This window comes from Cercospora beticola, chromosome 1 (genome assembly GCF_033473495.1).
Source record: "Cercospora beticola chromosome 1, complete sequence".
NCBI classification, from domain to species: domain Eukaryota; kingdom Fungi; phylum Ascomycota; class Dothideomycetes; order Mycosphaerellales; family Mycosphaerellaceae; genus Cercospora; species Cercospora beticola.
The window spans coordinates 3,460,260-3,479,447 of NC_088935.1; the positions used below are offsets into that span (position 1 = coordinate 3,460,260).

The 19,188-nt window shown below is 55.2% G+C and overlaps 10 protein-coding genes across 10 annotated transcripts; 4 read left to right on the plus strand and 6 right to left on the minus strand.

Annotated features, from left to right (window-relative positions):
• Window positions 1–220: 220 nt before the first annotated feature.
• TEF1 (translation elongation factor EF-1 alpha) lies at window positions 221–2,086 on the minus strand (the record flags this gene model as incomplete). Its single annotated transcript, XM_023594009.2, has 6 exons — window positions 221–290; window positions 343–1,401; window positions 1,457–1,575; window positions 1,828–1,883; window positions 1,940–2,010; window positions 2,082–2,086. The coding sequence occupies 6 exons, from the start codon at window positions 2,084–2,086 to the stop codon at window positions 221–223; spliced, it is 1,380 nt and encodes a 459-aa protein (XP_023458146.1).
• Window positions 2,087–3,278: 1,192 nt separating this feature from the next.
• Window positions 3,279–3,920, minus strand: RHO25_001400 (uncharacterized protein; the record flags this gene model as incomplete). The annotated part of the gene is made up of 1 exon (XM_023594010.2): window positions 3,279–3,920. One exon carries the CDS (start codon window positions 3,918–3,920, stop codon window positions 3,279–3,281), a length of 642 nt encoding a protein of 213 aa, XP_023458143.2.
• A 42-nt stretch (window positions 3,921–3,962) lies between these two features.
• On the minus strand, window positions 3,963–4,256 carry RHO25_001401 (uncharacterized protein; the record flags this gene model as incomplete). Its single annotated transcript, XM_065602106.1, has 1 exon — window positions 3,963–4,256. The coding sequence occupies one exon, from the start codon at window positions 4,254–4,256 to the stop codon at window positions 3,963–3,965; it is 294 nt and encodes a 97-aa protein (XP_065458178.1).
• Window positions 4,257–6,880: 2,624 nt separating this feature from the next.
• On the plus strand, window positions 6,881–8,991 carry RHO25_001402 (uncharacterized protein; the record flags this gene model as incomplete). Its single annotated transcript, XM_023594012.2, has 3 exons — window positions 6,881–6,920; window positions 6,982–7,971; window positions 8,039–8,991. The coding sequence occupies 3 exons, from the start codon at window positions 6,881–6,883 to the stop codon at window positions 8,989–8,991; spliced, it is 1,983 nt and encodes a 660-aa protein (XP_023458151.1).
• A 1,355-nt stretch (window positions 8,992–10,346) lies between these two features.
• STE20 (signal transducing kinase of the PAK) lies at window positions 10,347–13,013 on the plus strand (the record flags this gene model as incomplete). The annotated part of the gene is made up of 3 exons (XM_023594013.2): window positions 10,347–11,144; window positions 11,194–12,858; window positions 12,912–13,013. 3 exons carry the CDS (start codon window positions 10,347–10,349, stop codon window positions 13,011–13,013), a joined length of 2,565 nt encoding a protein of 854 aa, XP_023458152.2.
• Window positions 13,014–13,642: 629 nt separating this feature from the next.
• Window positions 13,643–14,264, minus strand: RHO25_001404 (uncharacterized protein; the record flags this gene model as incomplete). Its single annotated transcript, XM_023594014.2, has 3 exons — window positions 13,643–13,810; window positions 13,879–14,005; window positions 14,146–14,264. 3 exons carry the CDS (start codon window positions 14,262–14,264, stop codon window positions 13,643–13,645), a joined length of 414 nt encoding a protein of 137 aa, XP_023459126.1.
• Window positions 14,265–14,834: 570 nt separating this feature from the next.
• RHO25_001405 (uncharacterized protein) lies at window positions 14,835–15,652 on the plus strand (the record flags this gene model as incomplete). Its single annotated transcript, XM_023594015.2, has 3 exons — window positions 14,835–14,905; window positions 14,967–15,175; window positions 15,237–15,652. The coding sequence occupies 3 exons, from the start codon at window positions 14,835–14,837 to the stop codon at window positions 15,650–15,652; spliced, it is 696 nt and encodes a 231-aa protein (XP_023459125.1).
• A 9-nt stretch (window positions 15,653–15,661) lies between these two features.
• On the minus strand, window positions 15,662–16,042 carry RHO25_001406 (uncharacterized protein; the record flags this gene model as incomplete). Its single annotated transcript, XM_065602107.1, has 1 exon — window positions 15,662–16,042. One exon carries the CDS (start codon window positions 16,040–16,042, stop codon window positions 15,662–15,664), a length of 381 nt encoding a protein of 126 aa, XP_065458179.1.
• Window positions 16,043–16,660: 618 nt separating this feature from the next.
• Window positions 16,661–17,858, plus strand: RHO25_001407 (uncharacterized protein; the record flags this gene model as incomplete). The annotated part of the gene is made up of 5 exons (XM_023594017.1): window positions 16,661–16,768; window positions 16,819–16,938; window positions 16,998–17,105; window positions 17,180–17,545; window positions 17,613–17,858. 5 exons carry the CDS (start codon window positions 16,661–16,663, stop codon window positions 17,856–17,858), a joined length of 948 nt encoding a protein of 315 aa, XP_023459123.1.
• Window positions 17,859–17,942: 84 nt separating this feature from the next.
• On the minus strand, window positions 17,943–18,917 carry RHO25_001408 (uncharacterized protein; the record flags this gene model as incomplete). Its single annotated transcript, XM_023594018.1, has 3 exons — window positions 17,943–18,400; window positions 18,462–18,605; window positions 18,662–18,917. The coding sequence occupies 3 exons, from the start codon at window positions 18,915–18,917 to the stop codon at window positions 17,943–17,945; spliced, it is 858 nt and encodes a 285-aa protein (XP_023459122.1).
• Window positions 18,918–19,188: the final 271 nt, after the last annotated feature.

The window sequence follows — 19,188 nt, forward strand, 5'->3', positions numbered from 1 at the left end:
AGGTGGTCGTTCGCTCTTGTTGTTGCAGCGCATCACCTCAACGACCAAGGACAATGCTGCTGATGCCGAAGTAGTGGTACTCAGACCGGGTATCTGGGATCGAGAAGGGAAGAAAAGCCCGCTCCATCTCTGCATCGAGAGAAAGAAGGACTCAAACAACACAATCCAAATCAACACCCGCTTGTGAATTTGAGAACAGAAGTTCCAGTCAAGAGACCGTTTACTTCTTGGAAGCCTTCTGGGCGGCCTTGGTGACCTTGCCTGCACCACCCTTGTCGGACTTGGCAACACTGTGGGATTTGTTAGCAATGAACAAGAAACGTTGGAACGCGAGTAACTTACGACTTGATGACACCGACGGCGACGGTCTGTCTCATGTCACGGACGGCGAAACGACCGAGTGGTGGGTAGTCGGTGAAAGCCTCAACGCACATTGGCTTGGATGGCACCATCTTGACGATGGCAGCGTCACCAGACTTGATGAACTTGGGGCTGTTCTCAATGGACTTGCCGGAACGACGATCGATCTTCTCGAGGAGCTCAGAGAACTTGCAGGCAATGTGGGCAGTGTGGCAGTCGAGGACTGGAGCGTAACCGGCACCGACCTGACCTGGGTGGTTGAGGACGATGACCTGGGCGTTGAAGGAGTCGCAGCCCTTTGGTGGGTCGTTCTTGGAGTCACCGGCAACGTTGCCACGACGGATCTCCTTGACGGAGACGTTCTTGACGTTGAAGCCGACGTTGTCACCAGGAAGACCCTCAGTGAGCTGCTCGTGGTGCATCTCGACGGACTTGACTTCGGTGGTGACACCAGCTGGGGCGAAGGTGACGACCATACCGGCCTTGATGATACCGGTCTCGACACGACCGACTGGGACCGTGCCAATACCACCAATCTTGTACACATCCTGGAGTGGGAGACGGAGAGGCTTCTCAGTTGGTCGCTGAGGTGGGTCGATGGCATCGATGGCCTCCAGGAGGGTCTTGCCAGTGGACTTGGTCTTGGTCTCCTTCTCCCAGCCCTTGTACCATGGGCAGTTGGTGGAGTTGTCGATCATGTTGTCGCCGTTGAAACCAGAGATCGGGACGAATGGGACGGTCTTTGGGTTGTAGCCGACCTTCTTGATGAAGGAGGAGGTCTCCTTGATGATCTCGTTGTAACGGTCCTCGGACCACTTGGTGGTGTCCATCTTGTTGATGGCGACGATGAGCTGCTTGACACCAAGGGTGTAGGCGAGAAGAGCGTGCTCACGAGTCTGGCCATCCTTGGAGATACCAGCCTCGAACTCACCAGTACCGGCAGCAATGATGAGAATGGCGCAGTCAGCCTGGGAGGTACCAGTGATCATGTTCTTGATGAAATCACGGTGACCTGGGGCATCGATGACAGTGACGTAGTACCTGGTCGAGACATTAGCTGGATGGACCTTGTTGTTATCGAGATATCGCAACGTACTTTGGAGTCTCGAACTTCCAGAGGGCGATATCAATGGTGATACCACGCTCACGCTCGGCCTTCAGCTTGTCGAGCACCCAGGCATACTTGAAGGAACCCTTGCCGAGTTCAGCTGCTTCCTGTGAGGAGCCATTGTCAGCAGTCTATTCTTGATGCGAAGTGTGGTCGTGCAGATGTGTGGTGTGCTGGCGGTATGCCCAATGCGTTGAGCGGTGGGCGAGGAGTCATAGCGGATGAAGTCATCGCAAGCGGCAGAGCCCAAAGCGCCGAAATTCTCGCACCCCACCAGTTTTGGAGGGGCACCAGCGCAGAGGCGACAAGCGGCGAAAATTTGTGCGACAAAATGCATTTGTGTGCTGGCAGTTGCTCACCTTCTCGAACTTCTCAATGGTACGCTTGTCGATACCACCGCACTTGTAGATCAAGTCTGTGATAGTGTGAGCGCTCTGCCAATGCTTCGGGCGCATGTTTTGCAGCACTTACGACCGGTGGTTGTCGACTTGCCGGAGTCGACGTGGCCGATAACGACGACGTTGATGTGAGTCTTCTCCTTACTGCATCCATAATCAGTCACTGCTCTTGCGTCCTGGCGATGGAGCCGTCGCTCCACGGCGTCGCCACGTACCCCATGTTGGCGGTTGTTTGTGGATGGAAGTTGTTGAAGGGTGCAAGTCTGCAAGAGTTTGAAAGTTCTGCGCAGGTGTGTTAGTGCCTGGAGCGATGCTGCAACGAGTTGTGTGGCGCTTACACAGATTCAAAGGCTAGCTCTGAGGTATGTAGACAAGATTCGAAAGAAGAGAGTGAGAGAGGGAGAAAATGATTAAGTAGTGGAGGGTGGATCCAGCTTGGCAAGCCGACAAGCGCGGGGCACGTGTGTCAGGCAGCAAGGCAAGGTGGCGGCAACTGAGAAAATTCATGTGAGAACAAGTGAGAGTTGCCTCTTATGGTGCATTGAGCCTTGTGACGTATCGAACAGCCTATTCTTCATTCACATTCCAATGCAGCTCAGCATGTGCACGATTCAAGGGCGGATCAGCAAGAGGAGAGAGCGCGCCGTTGGTCGCTTTCGCCTGAAACGCTGAATTGTGTGCAGATGCAAAGCAGCGACGATCGCTTCCACAAACTACATGTGACAGACTCGACAATGTGATCCAACATTGTATTGTCAAATGGGCTCTCATTACCACTAGTTTGCTAATATGGCATACCTCTCTGCGAACAGAATGACGTTTCATTGCCGACAGCTTGACCCTAAACACCACTGTACTGTGGTAAGTTGTTTTAGATCGTACCTTCCGCCACCTAATTTGGGATCCGCCTATGGCCTCTTCTGGAGCAAATTATGAATAAGCCATATCCGATCTAATGTGCGGCGTGCGCGAGACGTGCTCTACGTTGAGTCGCATTAGACTCTGTTCATTGTACCATCATCCTTTCCCGTCATCTTCGGTGAACGACAAGTCTGCCGCTCGTGAGTGACTGTCCACAGCAACGAGCACCAGTCCTCGGATCTGCCAGTTTCGTTCGGAGTGCTGTTCAGAGCAGCGTAAGATCTCAGGCGCTGTGTTCCGAGGGCCCAATTTGGCAGCTAAGAGAGGCCAGAAGAGGTGCACAGCATGCTTCACGGTGGTCCTGAGCCGTACCAATACTGCCTGTCCTTGCGATGCAGTCAAGCCAACCTTGTTGTCTACTAGGAAGATGGCGGACTTCGTGGTCGAACGTGTTCTCCCCTGGCACATATAGAGCTTCTTCTCTAATGACCTGTCGTCACTGCAGACTTGTCCATATATCTTGTATCATACAGCCTCGCTTCAGCGTGAGGCTAGGACGGGCCACCTTCACGCTCGGCACGCCGCTTCTCTTTGGCCTCCCGCTTCGCTCGTCTATCATCGGCGAGCTTCTTGTGCACCTTGAGCTCCATGGCGTGCTGCAACATTAACTCTTCCAGCTTCTTCTCCACTTCACCATTCTCCTTGATCGCATCCTCGCGTTTGCGCATCCTGTCCTGCAATTCCCCCATGAGCTCCTCAATCTTCTTGTCTACCGTGGCAGCCAAGCGGTCGGTCGTACGTGCGTGCGGGTGGTTGTTGAAAAAGTCCTCGGGAAACGTATCCATGTCAGGATCAAGACCAGGACCACCTTCGAGGTAGCCGCCCGGGTGGGTGAGCTTAATGCCAGGCACAGGGCTGGCAAAGATGCGTCGCGGGTCGTCCAAAGGCAGTGGGAGATCAGTCTCGGCAATGACTGGCAGGCTCTCGGGCGGGATGTCTTTCATGCGTATTGATACGCCTTCCGTTGACTGCTCAGAGCTGTCCTCCGAGATCACGCGAATTCCGTCTGGTGACGCTGGAGGGTTGAGCACAACGCTCATCAAGGCGTCCTCGAATTCGGCGCTGTATTTGAGGTCGTGTGGTACGTACGAAGCGTACTTGCCACCCGGTCGCTGTTCTGAGTCTCCATTCATGGTGGCCATCGCAGGTGGTGTAGCGTAGAAAGCTATAGATGATCACGCAGTGTTCCGAGTGGTTGGCGCATCTTTGAACGGCGGACGGGGTGGGACTTTGCCGGGCGGAGGGTCAGTGATGCGGGCAATGAGGCTCGCGCTCCAGCTGATGGCCAGCAGTAAGGAGAAGATGAAGGCGAATAGTAACACCGTGTACGCTTCCATGCTGCGGGCTCGTGAAGTGTAGCTCAAGTGCACGCTGGGCTCGACCGAAGCCGGCCGTTGCCAAGCACAGTCTGTCGCGTCTGCCCAATCGAGCTCCTCGCGACTGCCCTCCACTCTCACTCCCCTCTGCATCACACGGCTTCGACACCTCTCCGCTCGACGCATGCCTGGAATGCTGTGGCTTACGGCACGCGCCCCTCAGCTCTGCCCACCAGTACCGCCTTGAACGCGCGCCGCACGACACTGGGCGACACAGACTCCCTCTATTGTTCAGAGCCATGGCCGCTGCCCTCTCTCACACCTCCGTGGACGATCTGAGGTCGCTCAGTCGCCAGCCGCCTTCGGATCCAGACATACAAGCGACTCTCTCCGACTTCCTCACCTACACCGAGCATTTTCCGTCCCATCTCGTGCGCGCCTTGACGCTGATCCACGAACAACGAGTCAAGGCTGAGACCAACATCAAATCCGTCCATAATAACACGACTGCATATAGCACTTTGCCCAGCATCAAGCGCGCCAGGCCGGACCCTGCGCAATTGCGAAGAGAAATCAGTTGGGCTCTCGACGATGCGGAGGCTGCATGTCGCATGGCCGCCGAGGAGGCTGGCAGGTTGGACGATGAGTGCCAACGCGAAGCAAAGCGTTTGGAGATAGTGACCGACAAGCTCAAGTCGCAACCGAAACCTCCTTCGCGAGATCCAACACCCGAGCAACAAGCGCTCACATCGCCCAACCTCAAGCGCGAGCGCCGGATGAGCACGAGGGCGGATGACATGAAAGCTGAAAAGCATACGCGTCGCGTGCAGGACAAAGCCGCAAGCAAGTTACGAGGAAGGAAGGTCATGGTGCCCGGAGAGGTGCTTCCTCCGCCCGACCCTAATGCGCCATTTGATAACATGTCAGATTGGACATCACCCCGACCTTCACCTCCCGTCATGGACGATGCTGGTGAGCAGGACAAAAAGAAAACCACGCCTCGACCTCGCTCAAGAACACCAAAGCCGCCAAGAGCTGAGAAGGAGAACAGACAGAGGTCAGAGCGGGATCGAAAGGCCGAGAGTATGAAATCGCGTGGCCCACGAGCGCCAGGACAGCCAGGGACCAACGCCCACTCTGCGGTCGCCGGGATTAGCACCTCTAATGCGTTGCTGGCACTCACCGAACCGCCTCCAGATGCGGCAAAAGGTAGTAAATGGCTGCCGTGGGTCAAACTTACGGAGTGGGAAATGGCGAAGCTGAGGAAGCGCATGAAGAAGAACGCAATATGGGTTCCATCGCAGACTATGGTACGCCGTGAGCTCAAGAACTTAGGCCGTGGCATAGCTGGCAAAGAGGCCGCGAGGCTGGAGGCGGAAGCGAATGGCACTACACTCGTTGATGAACACAACGAAGTGGATCCCACGAAGGTCGTCATTAGTGGCGAGGAAACCGACCAGATCAATGCCATGCTCGGCCCTCAGGTGTACGTGGACGATGAGGACGCTGACGCTGAGCTCATCAACAGAGGAATGCGACTCAATGAAGCGAAGAAGCTCAAGCGACAGCGGCTGCTCGAGGAGCAGGCGCTGCAAGCACAGTTAGCGCGTGAACAAGGCGTTGAGCCCCCTTTGGATAGTGGCAAAACAGCGTCGCCTGAAGGACAGAAGAAGCGTAAGCGAGAGGCAACACCAGCTGCAGGAACGTCGAAGACTGCTGGACCGAAGTCACCAGAGGCCAAGGCCAATCCACCGAAGCGACTAAAGCTCACCGGACCCTCCAACAATCCGCCCACGACTTCGAAGATCCCTTTGGCCCCGGCTGGGGTTTCATCCTCGCCGCAAGCCGCAACAGCGGGTCGACAGCGCAAAGCCGCCACTCCGCCCGCCACTCGGCGTCCTACCATCACCATCAAGGTTGGAAAAGCAGTATCTGAGGAGCCCCCAAACAGGCGCCAGAGCCTCCGCAGAGGAAGCAACGCCAGCCTGCCCAGCAACAGTGGGCCGTCCGCGAGCACACCTGCCTCGCCCAAAAGTACCGGCACGAGCAAAGATGCCATTACAAAGAGCGGACGCCGATCCAAGAGACCTCCGCCCGGTGTCATCACTAGTAACGACGACGACAGCGCGAAGGCCACCATTTCTCAACGGAAGGCAGCTCCGAATAGGAGGCGAGGACAGGGTGGAAAGAAGGATTCTTCGATGCCAGCAGACCAACTTGGCCTGAGCGCTACGGAAGCTCCTGAAGAATACATTGATCCAGACGAGCCTCGCTATTGCATATGCGGTGATGTGAGCTGGGGCACCATGATTGCGTGTGACAACGAGACGGACTGCGAAAAAGAGTGGTTCCACCTTGATTGTGTGCAGCTCAAGGATCTTCCGCCGCGTCGTACCAAGTGGTATTGTCCCGACTGCAGGAAGAAGTTGAAGGTCGGGCAAACGACGAACGGCTTGGTTGGGAGAAATTTGGGAGCCAGCCGCTAGAGCGCGGCACTTCCCAACTTGTGGCATACGGCGAAGTAGCACTGTAGGAATAAAGTAGTATATGCATGTGTAATGACCTGAACGTGACCGCAGTCCACCCTTTTCGTGCCTTCACTCGTGGTCGCGTCAACGTCATAGGGCAAGGCTTAGCGTTTGGCGGCCCCCAAGCGCATCACCTGCGGGCGAACTAACACGCGGTCCAGGCAGGCAGCATTCTCGCATCGCCTTTAACAACCGCAAGACTGAACAGCTCTCTAGCAACCAGTGCATGCTGTTGACCTTGTTGCGACCATGTTTCGCGCGCAGAGCTCCCCCATGGATGATGCGATCGGTAGGCCACCTGCAGCCTTGCGACTTCCGGCTGGGGCATGATGGCTAACAGAGTACAATAGTCAAGGCCACGGACGAAAATCTTACGAGCGAGAATTGGGAATACATTCTCGATGTCTGCGATCGCGTGTCGGCCAACCCATCTGGCGCCGCACAAGCGACCGCCGCCCTGATCAAGCGACTTGCTCACCGAAATGCAAATGTTCAACTTTATACCTTGGAGCTCGCGAACGCCCTCTCTCAGAACTGCGGACTTCCCCTCCACCGCGAACTCGCCTCCAAAGCCTTCACCGATGCGCTGCTCCGACTGGCGGCCGACCGAACCACACATGCTCAGGTCAAACAGAAAGTACTCGAGCGCATGGGCAGCTGGTCAGATGAGTTCCGCTCATCGCCAGAGTTGGGCATCATGGAGCAGGCATATCAGAAGCTGCGGACGCAGCAGCCTGGTCTCATGCCTCCAAGCAAGCCCACTAAGAAAGAGATCAGTAGCGACGATAGGCGCAAGGAGGATGAGGAGCTTCAGATGGCGCTAGCGCTAAGTATTAAGGACAAGGGACCAGTCAATGGCACGACGCAGAGCAACGATAGCAAGGAGCAACAAGTGCAAAACACACAGTCGCAGCAGCCCACACAGCAAGGTACTACGGCTGCGACAGTGAGCCGAGTAAGGGCTCTTTACGATTTCACCCCTTCTGAGCCTGGCGAGCTTGCTTTCCGAAAGAACGATATCATTGCGGTCCTGGAGTCTGTATATAAAGATTGGTGGAAAGGCAGTCTGCGTGGACAGACGGGTATCTTCCCGCTGAACTACGTGGAGAAATTGCAAGACCCAACGAAGGAGGAGCTAGAGAGGGATGCACAGATGGAAGCTGAAGTATTCGGTGAGATCAAGAACGTAGAAAAGTTGCTAGCCCTGCTCAGCGTAGGCTCCGAAGGAGGTGGCAGGCGGGGAGAAAGAGAGGAGGAAGAGATCAGCGAGCTGTATCAGAGAACACTGAGCATTCGACCAAAATTGATCGAACTCATTGCGAGATACTCGCAGAAAAAAGGTTGGTCGAACACCGTTCGCGTATTGTGCGGGTATAGTTTGACCCCGGGTGTACTAACGGGTGGCAGACGACTTTACACAGCTCAACGAGAAATTCATCAAGGCAAGGAGGGATTACGAGGCATTGCTCGAATCGTCTATGTCTCAACCGCCACAGCACCAGCAGTACCCCATCCGATCGCGGCCTCCGCCCCAATTCCAACATCAACAGCCGCCCTATGGGGCGCCTCAGCATCAACCGCAGGGGTATCCACAAGGCCACCCGCAAAATGCGCAACAGCCCGCGCAGCCATTCTCGCCAAGTCAGCAGCATCTACCTCCTCAGCAGGATCCGCAGCGATATTACTCGCCTGCGCCCGCAGAGCGAACGACCGCGCAACAGCCTGGCTTTACAAGTCCGTATCCTCCGCAGAATGCACCTCCGCCAAACGCGGCGGCGAGCGTACCAGCTCCGTTCCACTTCATACCAGGAGGCGTTCAATCACCTCCTCCGAATGAAGTGAGACGGAAACCAAGCCCAAATGCAGCACCGGGCGGCCCCTACGATGCATACAATGCTCCACAAGGTTTTCAAGGCCAGATTCGACCAAATTCGATACACACCTTAAACTCTGGCAACCCACAAGAACTTGCCACGGGAGGTTACGAGTCGCCGATTGACAACCGACATTCATATCCTTCTGCGCAGATGGGCCAGCCAGTGCAGCCACCCGCTCAGACTTACAATGCTTACCCCACGCCACAGCAGCCATATCACTCTGGCCAAGCACCTCCAGCGCAAGCGAACGTGAGCAGAGACGATCTCAGCAGGCAGCGAACGCACAGCTTCGAGAATCCACCTGCATTCGCCGACGGACAAATGCCACAGCAGCAACAGCAGCAGCAGCAGCAGCACCCAGCAGGACCGGGCGGACCCAGCAGCCCAGGTGTTGCTCAATATCAAGCCTATCAGCCGCAGCCCAGTGTACCGTCAGGAGGAGGTGGCGGCAAAGAAGCAGACCCGGGCGATTTCTACAGGTAGCGGAAGGCCGGAGGCGAAGCGACAGACATGGAGGAGCAGCAACTGTATGTACTACTGTAGCGCCACGATGTAAGCTTATCGACCAACTGCACGCGTCCAAGATAGGCAAGCGAGTCATTTGCAGAGGTTTCAGCGACCAGCGCACGACACTCGCACAATCGAGTCCAATGCAACCATCGGCCCGTGGTAGGCGTACTATCGGTGCTATGCACGAAGCCGGTGGCCAAGCCGGCAGTGGGTGTTTGTCATGCTGTCAGTAGGTGAAGGGGGACCAAAGCAATCGCCAGGACGGACAATTTCTCCGAAGAGGGAGAGGCTTCGCTGCTTCCTCGCTTGTGCCGTAGAGAGCTGTAAGAGACGTGAAGCTATCACGCTTTTCGCTAAGTCGAAAAGCAGAGGGCTCCTGCCCTGGCCGGAGAAAGAGATGGCCGGGCAATTCAGCACAGGGAATTCAATGAGAGGCCTCATAGCGGTCGTTCGCGCCGTAGCCAACCTCGTGGACTACGAAATCTCCATCTCTTCGGAGAGACTGCTTTCTGCTAATTGCCTTGAGATGATGAGAGTTAGTGGCGTTTTAATATTATCATTGCACGATCGACGACCTGCGATGAGAAGCACGCGTTGAAAGGGATGGGTTTTCTTCCGTCGCTTGCGAAGCGGGTTACACCGACGGAAACAGGTGAGCGGACGTCAACGGCCTGAGGCAGCGCCGTGCGTGCAGGGGAGGAGGTGAAGGGAAGGGAAGTGCCAGAGGCAGAGCCAGGGCCAGCGAGGGTCCTCTGGACACCACGCGTTGATGGAAACAACGCAAGCAGATGCAGGAGCAACACAGCGTCGGCGCGCGAGATGGAGGCCCGGGCGGTGTTTGAGCCACGTAGTAGAAGGCAGTGTTCCAGGATGTGCGAGCACAACTAGCAGGGGGCTGCATTGCTCGACAGCAACGGTCGGCGCTTGTCGATGGGGGAGCAGAGCAAACGGTCGTCTCAGCTGACGCTCTGACACGAGCAGCACCTCCGCCCGGCACGTAGCCAACACGGCGGCCTGGCAGAGAAGTAGCGGAGTCGCGTGGCGGCGGTGTTGATGATGCTGGCGGACGCGGCGTGGTGGGCGTGGGCGCGGTGCTGTGCTGTTCTGCACTGTGGCATCCGCGGAGCTCGAGTGTTGACGACGGCGCTTCGCCCCACCGCAGTCTGTGTCACCCTGCTGCTGTCCTTCAAACCGTTTCCGTAGAGCGGGAGCAGGAGGGTGTGCGTGCGTGCGTGAGAGCAGTCGTTTGTCCCGTCGGATTCCCAGGATTGCTCCGCCGCCCATTCTTATATTACCTGTCGCTGCATTGCATTGTTCTTCGTGGAGATATGACGAGACGGCTCAAGAAAGCCCCTCCTACACGACAGCGTCAATCCGCGTCCGCGCCAAAGAAGCGAGACCAGCACGCCGCGACTCCTGCTACTGCTGCTGCTGCTGCACCTCACCCGCCCTCGCACGCGCCCGTCCACCTTGCCTCGCGCCAGAACTCCTCTGCTGCCGGCGACCTCTCGCTCTCCGCCGCCCTGCGCCCGCCGCAGCAGCACCACCTCCCCCAGCAGCGCCCGCCGTCGCTGCACCAACATCTCCCGCACCACCCCGGCGCAGCCTTCGTCGCCCGTCCGCTCTCGGTGACACATCGCACTTCACGTGAGCTCATCGGCGACAACTTCGATGCCGACACGCTGCTGGCCATAAACGCCATCTCGTACGCGACCCACTCCCAACCTGCTGCTGCTCCACCTCCCGCTTTGACGCTTGCAGCCCCAGACGCGGCGCTCGAACAACATCCACCTTTTGAGACTGCGCCGTCCCTGGCGCAGGATACCCAGCCCGCTCCGCCGCCAGACTCGCTTCGCGTCGACGCCCCCAACGCCAACCCCGCTGTGCGACTGTCGCAAATCCTCGCCGTCGCAGCCATGGACGGCCCCACGTCGCCGGCCGGCATCAACCCGCGACAGAGGTACAGCGACGAGACAAAGGAGAGCAAAGTCTTGAAAAAGAAGAGCGGTTTCTCGAGCCTGGTATCGAGCTTAGTAGGCACGCCGCGGAAACCCACCATATCAGCACCAGAAAACCCTGTGCACGTCACGCACGTTGGCTATGATCAAGAGACTGGAGAGTTCACGGTTTGTCTATATCACCTGCCTACCGCTGTGAGTACTGACATAGGCTTAGGGCCTTCCCAAAGAATGGCAGAGGACACTGCAGGCCAATGGCATCAGCGAACAGGAACAGAAGAAGAATCCCCAGGCCATCATTGATGTAGTCACCTTCTTCAACGAGAACAACGATAATGGCAGCGATGACTGGACATACCACAAGTTCGACCATGCAAAGCCGCAGGACAGTCCGCAGAGCTATCAGTCCAGCCTGAGTCCAGGAGGAGGGTATGTCACGAGCCCGCCCGCAAGCCCTAGGTTCCCCAAAAACGAAGGCGAGAGCTTCGAAAACCCCAGAGCACCACCACCCGTACCGCGCGGGACAAGTCAAGGCTATGGCATGAGCTCACCAATCAGTCCCCAGATGAACGGTAACCTGGTGCCCTTGCGGCCTGCACCTCGCCCGCCTGGCAGCCAGTCTACCACAATGGTTCCGCAAAGACCAGCACCTCCTGTTCCGAGCCCTCAACGAGAGCACCCCAGACTTGACGATGGCCTACCCGCGGTCAGATACGCGCCGCCCACCGTGACCGATATCTCGTCCAATACGCAACCCATGCAAAGTAGGAGTCGAGCCAATACGGGTCCGTCATACCACAGCCAATCTCAGCAGCCGTCTCCGATCTCTTCTCCGCAGCAATACCAACAGCAACAAGAACAAGCCATGAAGGCAGCACAACAAGCGCTCAAACAACAGACTCTGGAGCGTTCGCAATCGCAGCGTCACCCCACAAACAATGGCCTGCACCAGCAGCAGCAACAACACTCACAGCTAGCTGCGCCTTCCGACTCCCGACAAGTGCCCCATCCCGCCGCCGTGGACCCAAGGGTCGGACCTGCTCCTCGGCCGCGGCAGCGACCACGACAGTCCATCACGAACGCAGAAGTGCTCAGCAAGTTGCAGCAAATCTGCAATGCGGCAGATCCCACCAAAAGATACCGCAATCTGATCAAAATAGGTCAGGGAGCTTCTGGTGGCGTCTACACCGCGTTCGAGGTCGGCACCAATAAATGCGTCGCGATCAAACAGATGAACTTGGAACAACAGCCCAAAAAGGATCTGATCATTAACGAAATTCTGGTCATGAAGGACAGCAAGCACAAGAATATCGTGAACTTCATGGACAGCTTTCTGGTCAAAGGCGACCTCTGGGTTGTGATGGAATACATGGAGGGAGGCAGTCTGACTGATGTGGTGACGTTCAACATGATGTCGGAAGGCCAGATCTCGGCTGTGTGCCGCGAGACGCTGCACGGTCTGCAATTCCTGCACTCGAAAGGCGTGATTCACCGTGATATCAAGTCCGACAACATTTTGCTGTCACTGGAGGGCAGCATCAAACTCACAGATTTTGGTTTTTGCGCACAGATTAACGAATCGCACATGAAGCGAACAACGATGGTCGGCACCCCTTACTGGATGGCGCCTGAAGTCGTGACAAGAAAAGAGTACGGCCGCAAGATCGATATATGGTCGCTGGGCATCATGGCCATTGAAATGATCGAGGGCGAGCCCCCGTATTTGACGGAATCGCCACTGCGCGCTCTGTATCTCATCGCCACCAATGGCACGCCCACCATCAAGGAGGAGCACAACCTTACCCCCGTCTTCCGTGATTTCCTGCAGTTTGCGCTCAAGGTCGATCCCGAGAAGAGAGCGTCGGCGCATGATTTGCTCAAGGTACGTGCGAGGCAACTGTTGTGCAAGTGATGTCCACTAACAAACTGCTTTAGCATGCGTTCATCCAGACAGCTGAACCTTTGGCAACACTAGCACCGCTGGTCAAGGCTGCCAGGCTCGCCCGAGCAGAGGAGCGAAAGAACAAGGGAGGCTGAGCGAGCGACCATCAGCGGAACTATCGGATATGTGACGACTCGCACATACGAGTCGCCTACCACCAGGACACAGGGATTCTTATTTTCTTTCGCGCATCATGGGTACGAGCACTGGCCATTCACACGCGTGTACAGTACAAAGGCATTCTGGATGCAAGGCGTCGCCCAGGGAGCGGGCGGATCGTTTTCATACCACAAATGCGGCCTCACGAACGGTACTCGAGGAGGTTAGGTGGCCGTACGGCGTCCGGCAGCAACAAGGCGTTTCCGTGAGAGTGCGGGCGATAGAGGCAAGGGAGGATTACGGCGGCATGGGGCAGCGAGTGTGCCGACGACAGGAGGGCTCCAGAAGAAAAAAAGACTTGGGTACTGGTATATCTAGGCATCACTTCAGCCCGCCCAAATGGATGTAGCGTGAGGCTCTGGTGCACGCTCATGTGCACCAATGGCTGGACCACAATAACAACGAGGTCCCTCCATTTATGATTCTCCTTTTCCTTCACGTTGTTGCGAATTGTGTGAACCGCCCTTTGCTGTACCGCTGTGTGTGTGTGAACGTCGTTTCCATTCAAAGTGCTACAATCTATGCACAATTCTCGGCCTCTCGCTCTCGCCCCTTCTGTATCCCCCTATGCCTTGTTCTGACTCGACTGGAGCTGTTGATAAGCGAAGAAGGCAAGGGCAGCACCAACCAACACAATGGCGTAAACTCCGACACCGAGGCCCCCAGACTGGGAAGCGGATTTGCGAGCATCGGCAACTTGTTGGGCGGCAGTCTTTGGCTTTGGGTCTCCTTCCTGTGTAAAGAAAAAAAGTGTCCTCGTCAGCGCTGATTATTGTGGTACAGGCGGATGGGAAAGCTCACCTGTCGCTTCAACGTGCCGATCAAGAGGCCTTCCAGGATCTCTCGTGCCTCGTCACTGTGGCCAACATCTTCGAATGCTTCGGTGGCATCTTGCCCACCGACGTCTAGCAGAACTTCCTCACCACCTCTGTATGGCACAAAAAAGTTACAGTCAGCGCATTGCTCCATGTATGGTGCGGCTGGCAGGCAGCACAGCTGCAAGTGTCGTGGTCATTGGACGTTTGACCGACCTGCGCCTGCCTTCTTTGCTATACGCGAGAAACCTACGGGTGCTCATCGACGAAGCTCGAACTGTTGTAGACTTTGTCGTGAATGACGAGGTACAGGTCCTTCTTGGAGGTGTGCTCGCTGACATCCGAGTAGGTGAACTCCTTTTGCTCGGCCATGGTGGACAGTGCGGGGACGAGTGTGGGCGGGTTCGAGGTCGAGGAGCAGCGGTTCGGAGTTGCAATGGCAAGACAGCGGAGCGGGCGTCCAGATAGAGAGAGGTGGGTGGTGGTTGTGGTTGTCGGGTGTGGAAAGGTGGTGCAATAATGCGAGGGCTTCTATTGGAGATCGCGGATTTAACGCGCACGAGTGGGCAGTTCGGGACAGGGTCTCGTTTCTATGAGAAGGATAACTTTCCTGCATGCCGTATGCTCTTTCCGAGGGCACAGTTCGGACATATTCGTCGTGGACATGCTCACCACGGAGGGATACGCGCATCGCTCATCGCTTCCCCGCGCGTCGACTCGCTGTCTGCTGCGACAACGAGCTCCGAGTGCGCATGCCGATAGCGATGGCGAGAGAGCGGAAGCTTGCTGTCCGCCCCACCACTGCATAAGGATAAGGACGTTGAATGCGTCCTCGGCCGACTCTGTAATGCCTGAGGCAGCAGCCGGAGCCAGCAGTCAAGTGAAGCCGGTTCCCGCAGCGTCTCTGCTGTCAAGCGCTGAGCTGAGCTGAGCTTCGAAGCGATGGGCATCTTCAGGACGGCACTCGCAGCCACGGGCTGGACCTCTCTTGGTGCGACGGCGGGCTATGTGCTGTCAGTAAGCCCAAGCGACTCCCGCCTCTGTACCATCTGCTCACCACTTTCGCCTACACAGCTGGACACGCAAGACCTCGATCGTTGATGTGCCGCCTACCGACTACCTCTTCAATTCCACCTTGTTCGCCAGATACAACCCGAACAATGCCCCCGTGACGCAGGATCTCGCCATACGGCGCGTTCCCCTAACCCAAATCAAGCCGGAGCTGCTGGAGAAAGAGGGCAGATTGACAGAGGCATTCTGTGCAGGCGTGTGGAGCGGGCTGGGTACGTGTCGAAGCTATCTTCGCTGTCTAAGAGAATATATATTCACAAGTTTCCGCCGCAGGATTCGCATACCAGCGTCGCTTCCTCGAGAAAAAGTATCGATCCGACCCCGTTACCGCCGACCATCTGTGGGATACCAAAGACCTGCAATCCTCCACCTATGAGCCAGGAACCAAAATCACCGATCATTTCGAGGTTGTATCCAAGACCGCGAACTCAATCATTGTGCGCTGCGGAGACTCCCCGCGCTTGACGGACGTGAGGGAGAGCGATGGCCTCTTCGAGATGAGCGCCGAGATAAAGAAAGACGAGGGATTCGCAGAGTTTGGACTCAAGTCCATCTTCTACAACGGTCTCGCACAGCCTGACCAGACTGCAAACCCAGGTCAAGGTCCAATGTCGAACTGGATCCAGTGGCTGCACCAGCAGTATGACAAGGTGTTGATGGAGACTGCCTTGAACAATGTGACCAAATAGGTCTCGCATTCAATCGAGGAATCGAGCGTCATCGTCATATGGGAACGTATCTGCTGTCTCCTGCAGTACACTGCTCTCGGTGTGCTTGAGCACAGTCATGCAGGCGTGGCGGAGCTTGCTGGTGAAGGCGTTCGCTAGCGAGCAGGGGAAGTTCACGACAGCATTCTCCACGTGTTCCAGAATGACGTCCGCGACCGTCGCATCATCTTCGTCGTCGTGGCCTTCGCTCGATTCGAAGAGTTCCTGTGTTTTAGGAGCTTCGGTCGCTGTTGATGTAGCTTTATTCTGTGGGCAGGGTGAGCTGGATGCTGCTTGTTCTGCAGTCGCGTGCGAGCCACTGTCGATAATCATCGGCAGACTGCAAAAGTCTGTAGGCACAATATCCAGCATCGTTGCTACCTTTGCTGTTCGTGTATTGCAGATCATCTGTCTGTGCCAGAGAACTGATCGCGATATACTGCGCTCTAACCATTTCCGGCGACTTTCTGTCTTGTCAGCTGGACCAGCTCGTTCATGCTGCTGGAACAAAGCGCCTGCATGATTATTGAGAATCTGCACAAGCGTGAGAACGATTATGCAAGCCAGAGATTGTGAAGAAACACTGCATTGCAAATCTGCAGCACCAGCCACCAAATCGTGGAGAAGACGAAGGTTCGACGCTTGCGCAAGGGCAATCTTGATCGGATCTGCTGCCACAGCTGCTTGTCCCAAACGGTTCCTTCGCGCCAGGCACGCGAGCCGCACTTTCTCATGTCGTGATGTCACTTTGATGATTCCAGTTTATTTGTCGACTCGAGCAATGAAATCCATGACGAGCTGGCGGCGTGGTGTCGTCGCGATGCTTTTGTCTGTGACGCGCAAGAGCACTTAGCAGAACAATCAAAGGTGAGGTCGCTGCACTCTAGGTGTCTAGACGCCTTTCGATACATAGTCGCATTCTTCTCCATTTTCTCCCGGAAGCTTCACATTGAAGTTCAATCGCAAGTCGCTTGGCTTAGATCAGCCAACATGCCGCCCAAAGACAAGTACACGGATCCAGAGTTGAGAGATAAGGTCAAGGAGGAATTGAAGGCCAGCGACAAAGGAGGAGAGCCTGGGCAATGGAGCGCTCGCAAGGTATAGCTGCGTAGACGTGATCGAGCATTGGTGTCTAATATTCCTCGCAGGCTCAAATGATGGCGGCAGAATACAAGAAGAGAGGAGGAGGCTACACAACCGACAAGAAGGATAAAGATGAGTCTCAGCAGAACTTGACAAACTGGGGCGAGGAAGAATGGCAGACCAAGGTAATAGGATTATCATATCAAATCTTGGGATCTTGCTGACACTTTGATTTGTTTGACAGGACGGCGAGGGAAAAGCGAAGCAAGACGACGGTACTGAAAAGCGTTATTTGCCAAAGAAGGCCTGGGAGCAAATGACCGAGAAGGAGAAGGAAGAGACTGATCAGAAAGTATGTTCGAAAATGCCACATTGTATAGCCGTGCAGCTTTTCGTCAAGCAGAACGGTCACTTACGGTTACTCAGAAGCAAGAAGAATCGAAGCAAGGCAAACAGCACGTGGCGAATACTCCAAAAGCAAAAGACAGCCGCAAGAAAGCGCAATCGAATGGCTCCAAGAACGATGGAGACGACAAAGCGACCACGAGCAACCAAAGAGGCTCTAGAAGCCAGACGAAAAATGCGGAGGCAAAGAAGAACAGCCAAGGTGCTGCTCAGGGCAAGAGCAAGGACGAGAATGAAGATGATGATGACGATGATGACAGCCAGTCTCAAGAGGAGCCTGCCAAATCCGCCAAAACTGGACAGAAACGCAAGAACAACGAAGAGCACGACTCCGAACCAAAGTCAAAGACTAAGAAGAGCAACGGAACTATTGGCTCCAAGCACATGGTAAGTCCCGACACACTCAGATCTTGATCTCCCTGATGGCACTGTCTAACTTTGCACTTGTTACCAGGATGCCACTGAGCCCGCTCAGAAGGGCTCGAAAGATCGCTTGCCAAAGGAAGGACAGCAAATTCAATGGAAAGCGATGCCAGGTTGGATAGACGGGAAAGTTAAGGAGATCCTGAAGAAGGGCAAGAAGGTGGATGAGAAGCAGGTAAAAGCTTCTGAAGACGATCCGAAGATTGTGCTCATTTCGAACAAGAGTGGCAAGATCTGTGTTCACAAGCCGGAGGCTTGCTACTACGATGATGAGTGATGCTGATGACTTTTGCTTAATTGTAATATACCATTTGAAGCTAATTCAATTACCTCCACTTATACTTCGTATACCTTTGAGCAACTACGCCTTTCGACCTACAGCCACAAGCGCGACACCAGACAACTTGCCCGGCTCCTCAGGACAGACCTTCTTCAATCGTTCACTCATCAATGATCTCAACCGCTTAACCTCGCCTTCCGACCAACTGCTCAGAAGCTTCACCATATGAGGCATTTTCGCAGTCAGGATCTCCAGCAACGCTTCATGAGTCTCAAAAGCCATCTCAACATCAACCTCCACGGCTTCAACCTGCTGGAAACCTGCACCTTCCACTTCTGCAAGAAGTCCTTTGGCGGATCTCCATCCCTCCGGGATCTCGGGCACCGGAGCTTCAGGTCGGATCTCTTGGACCAAGTTCATCAATTGGAGCCATTCGGAATTTTGCCAGGATGAACATGATAGTACACCACCGGATTTGAGTACCCGCATGCTTTCTTCTAGGCATTTTTGAGGTGAGGGCGTCATGAAGTAGACCCAGCCTGGAGGAAACCGTTAGTTATTGCGTGTAGAGCAAGATAGGTATTGCAGTGTTCCACTTACCTGCCAATACGTGACTTTTCGATCCGTCGTTGATGCCTTGCAGATCCATTGCATCCAACAATGACACATCGACCCGTGCCCAAGGGCTGTCCGGATCTTTATCGATCTCTTCATTTTTTGTCTGCCGAACTTGAGCGATCATCGCTATTCATAGTCAGCAAGATAAAACGGTCGACGAATCCAACATTCTAGCAACATACCTTCTGCAAAGTCTGATGCACTCAAATCGCAATTCTTTGGAAGTACAGAACCATAATCAGCGATAATGCGCGAGATGACTGGACCTGGACCACAGCCATTGTCGTGAATCCCGGTGGCTTCGCTGAACGGTAGCAGAGCATTTGCCTTGTCGAGCATGACTCCAATCGGTCGCGAGCTGATTTCTACTGTCAGTTGCTTGTAGACTTTGGCCATCTCTTCCCAGTCGCCGCCTTTGGTGTCGCTTAGTTTAACCATGGTGGTTGTAAAGCTAGATGTCGAGTATTGGAAATTGAAATTCTGATGGTCTCTGTTGAGCTGTCAAATGGCTAGTAGGTGATTGTATGTCTCACAAAAGCTGACATTCCTATCTCTTTATATCTCAGCAATGTCAGTCACAATAAGAAGCCGATGATAGGATTCGGAGACATTTATGTCTCCATGCCACGTGACCGTTGTTGGAGTGAGCCTAGATTTTTGCAGGATTCTGAACCCTAATTTCCTACTCAGCACACTTGCAGGCAACTTC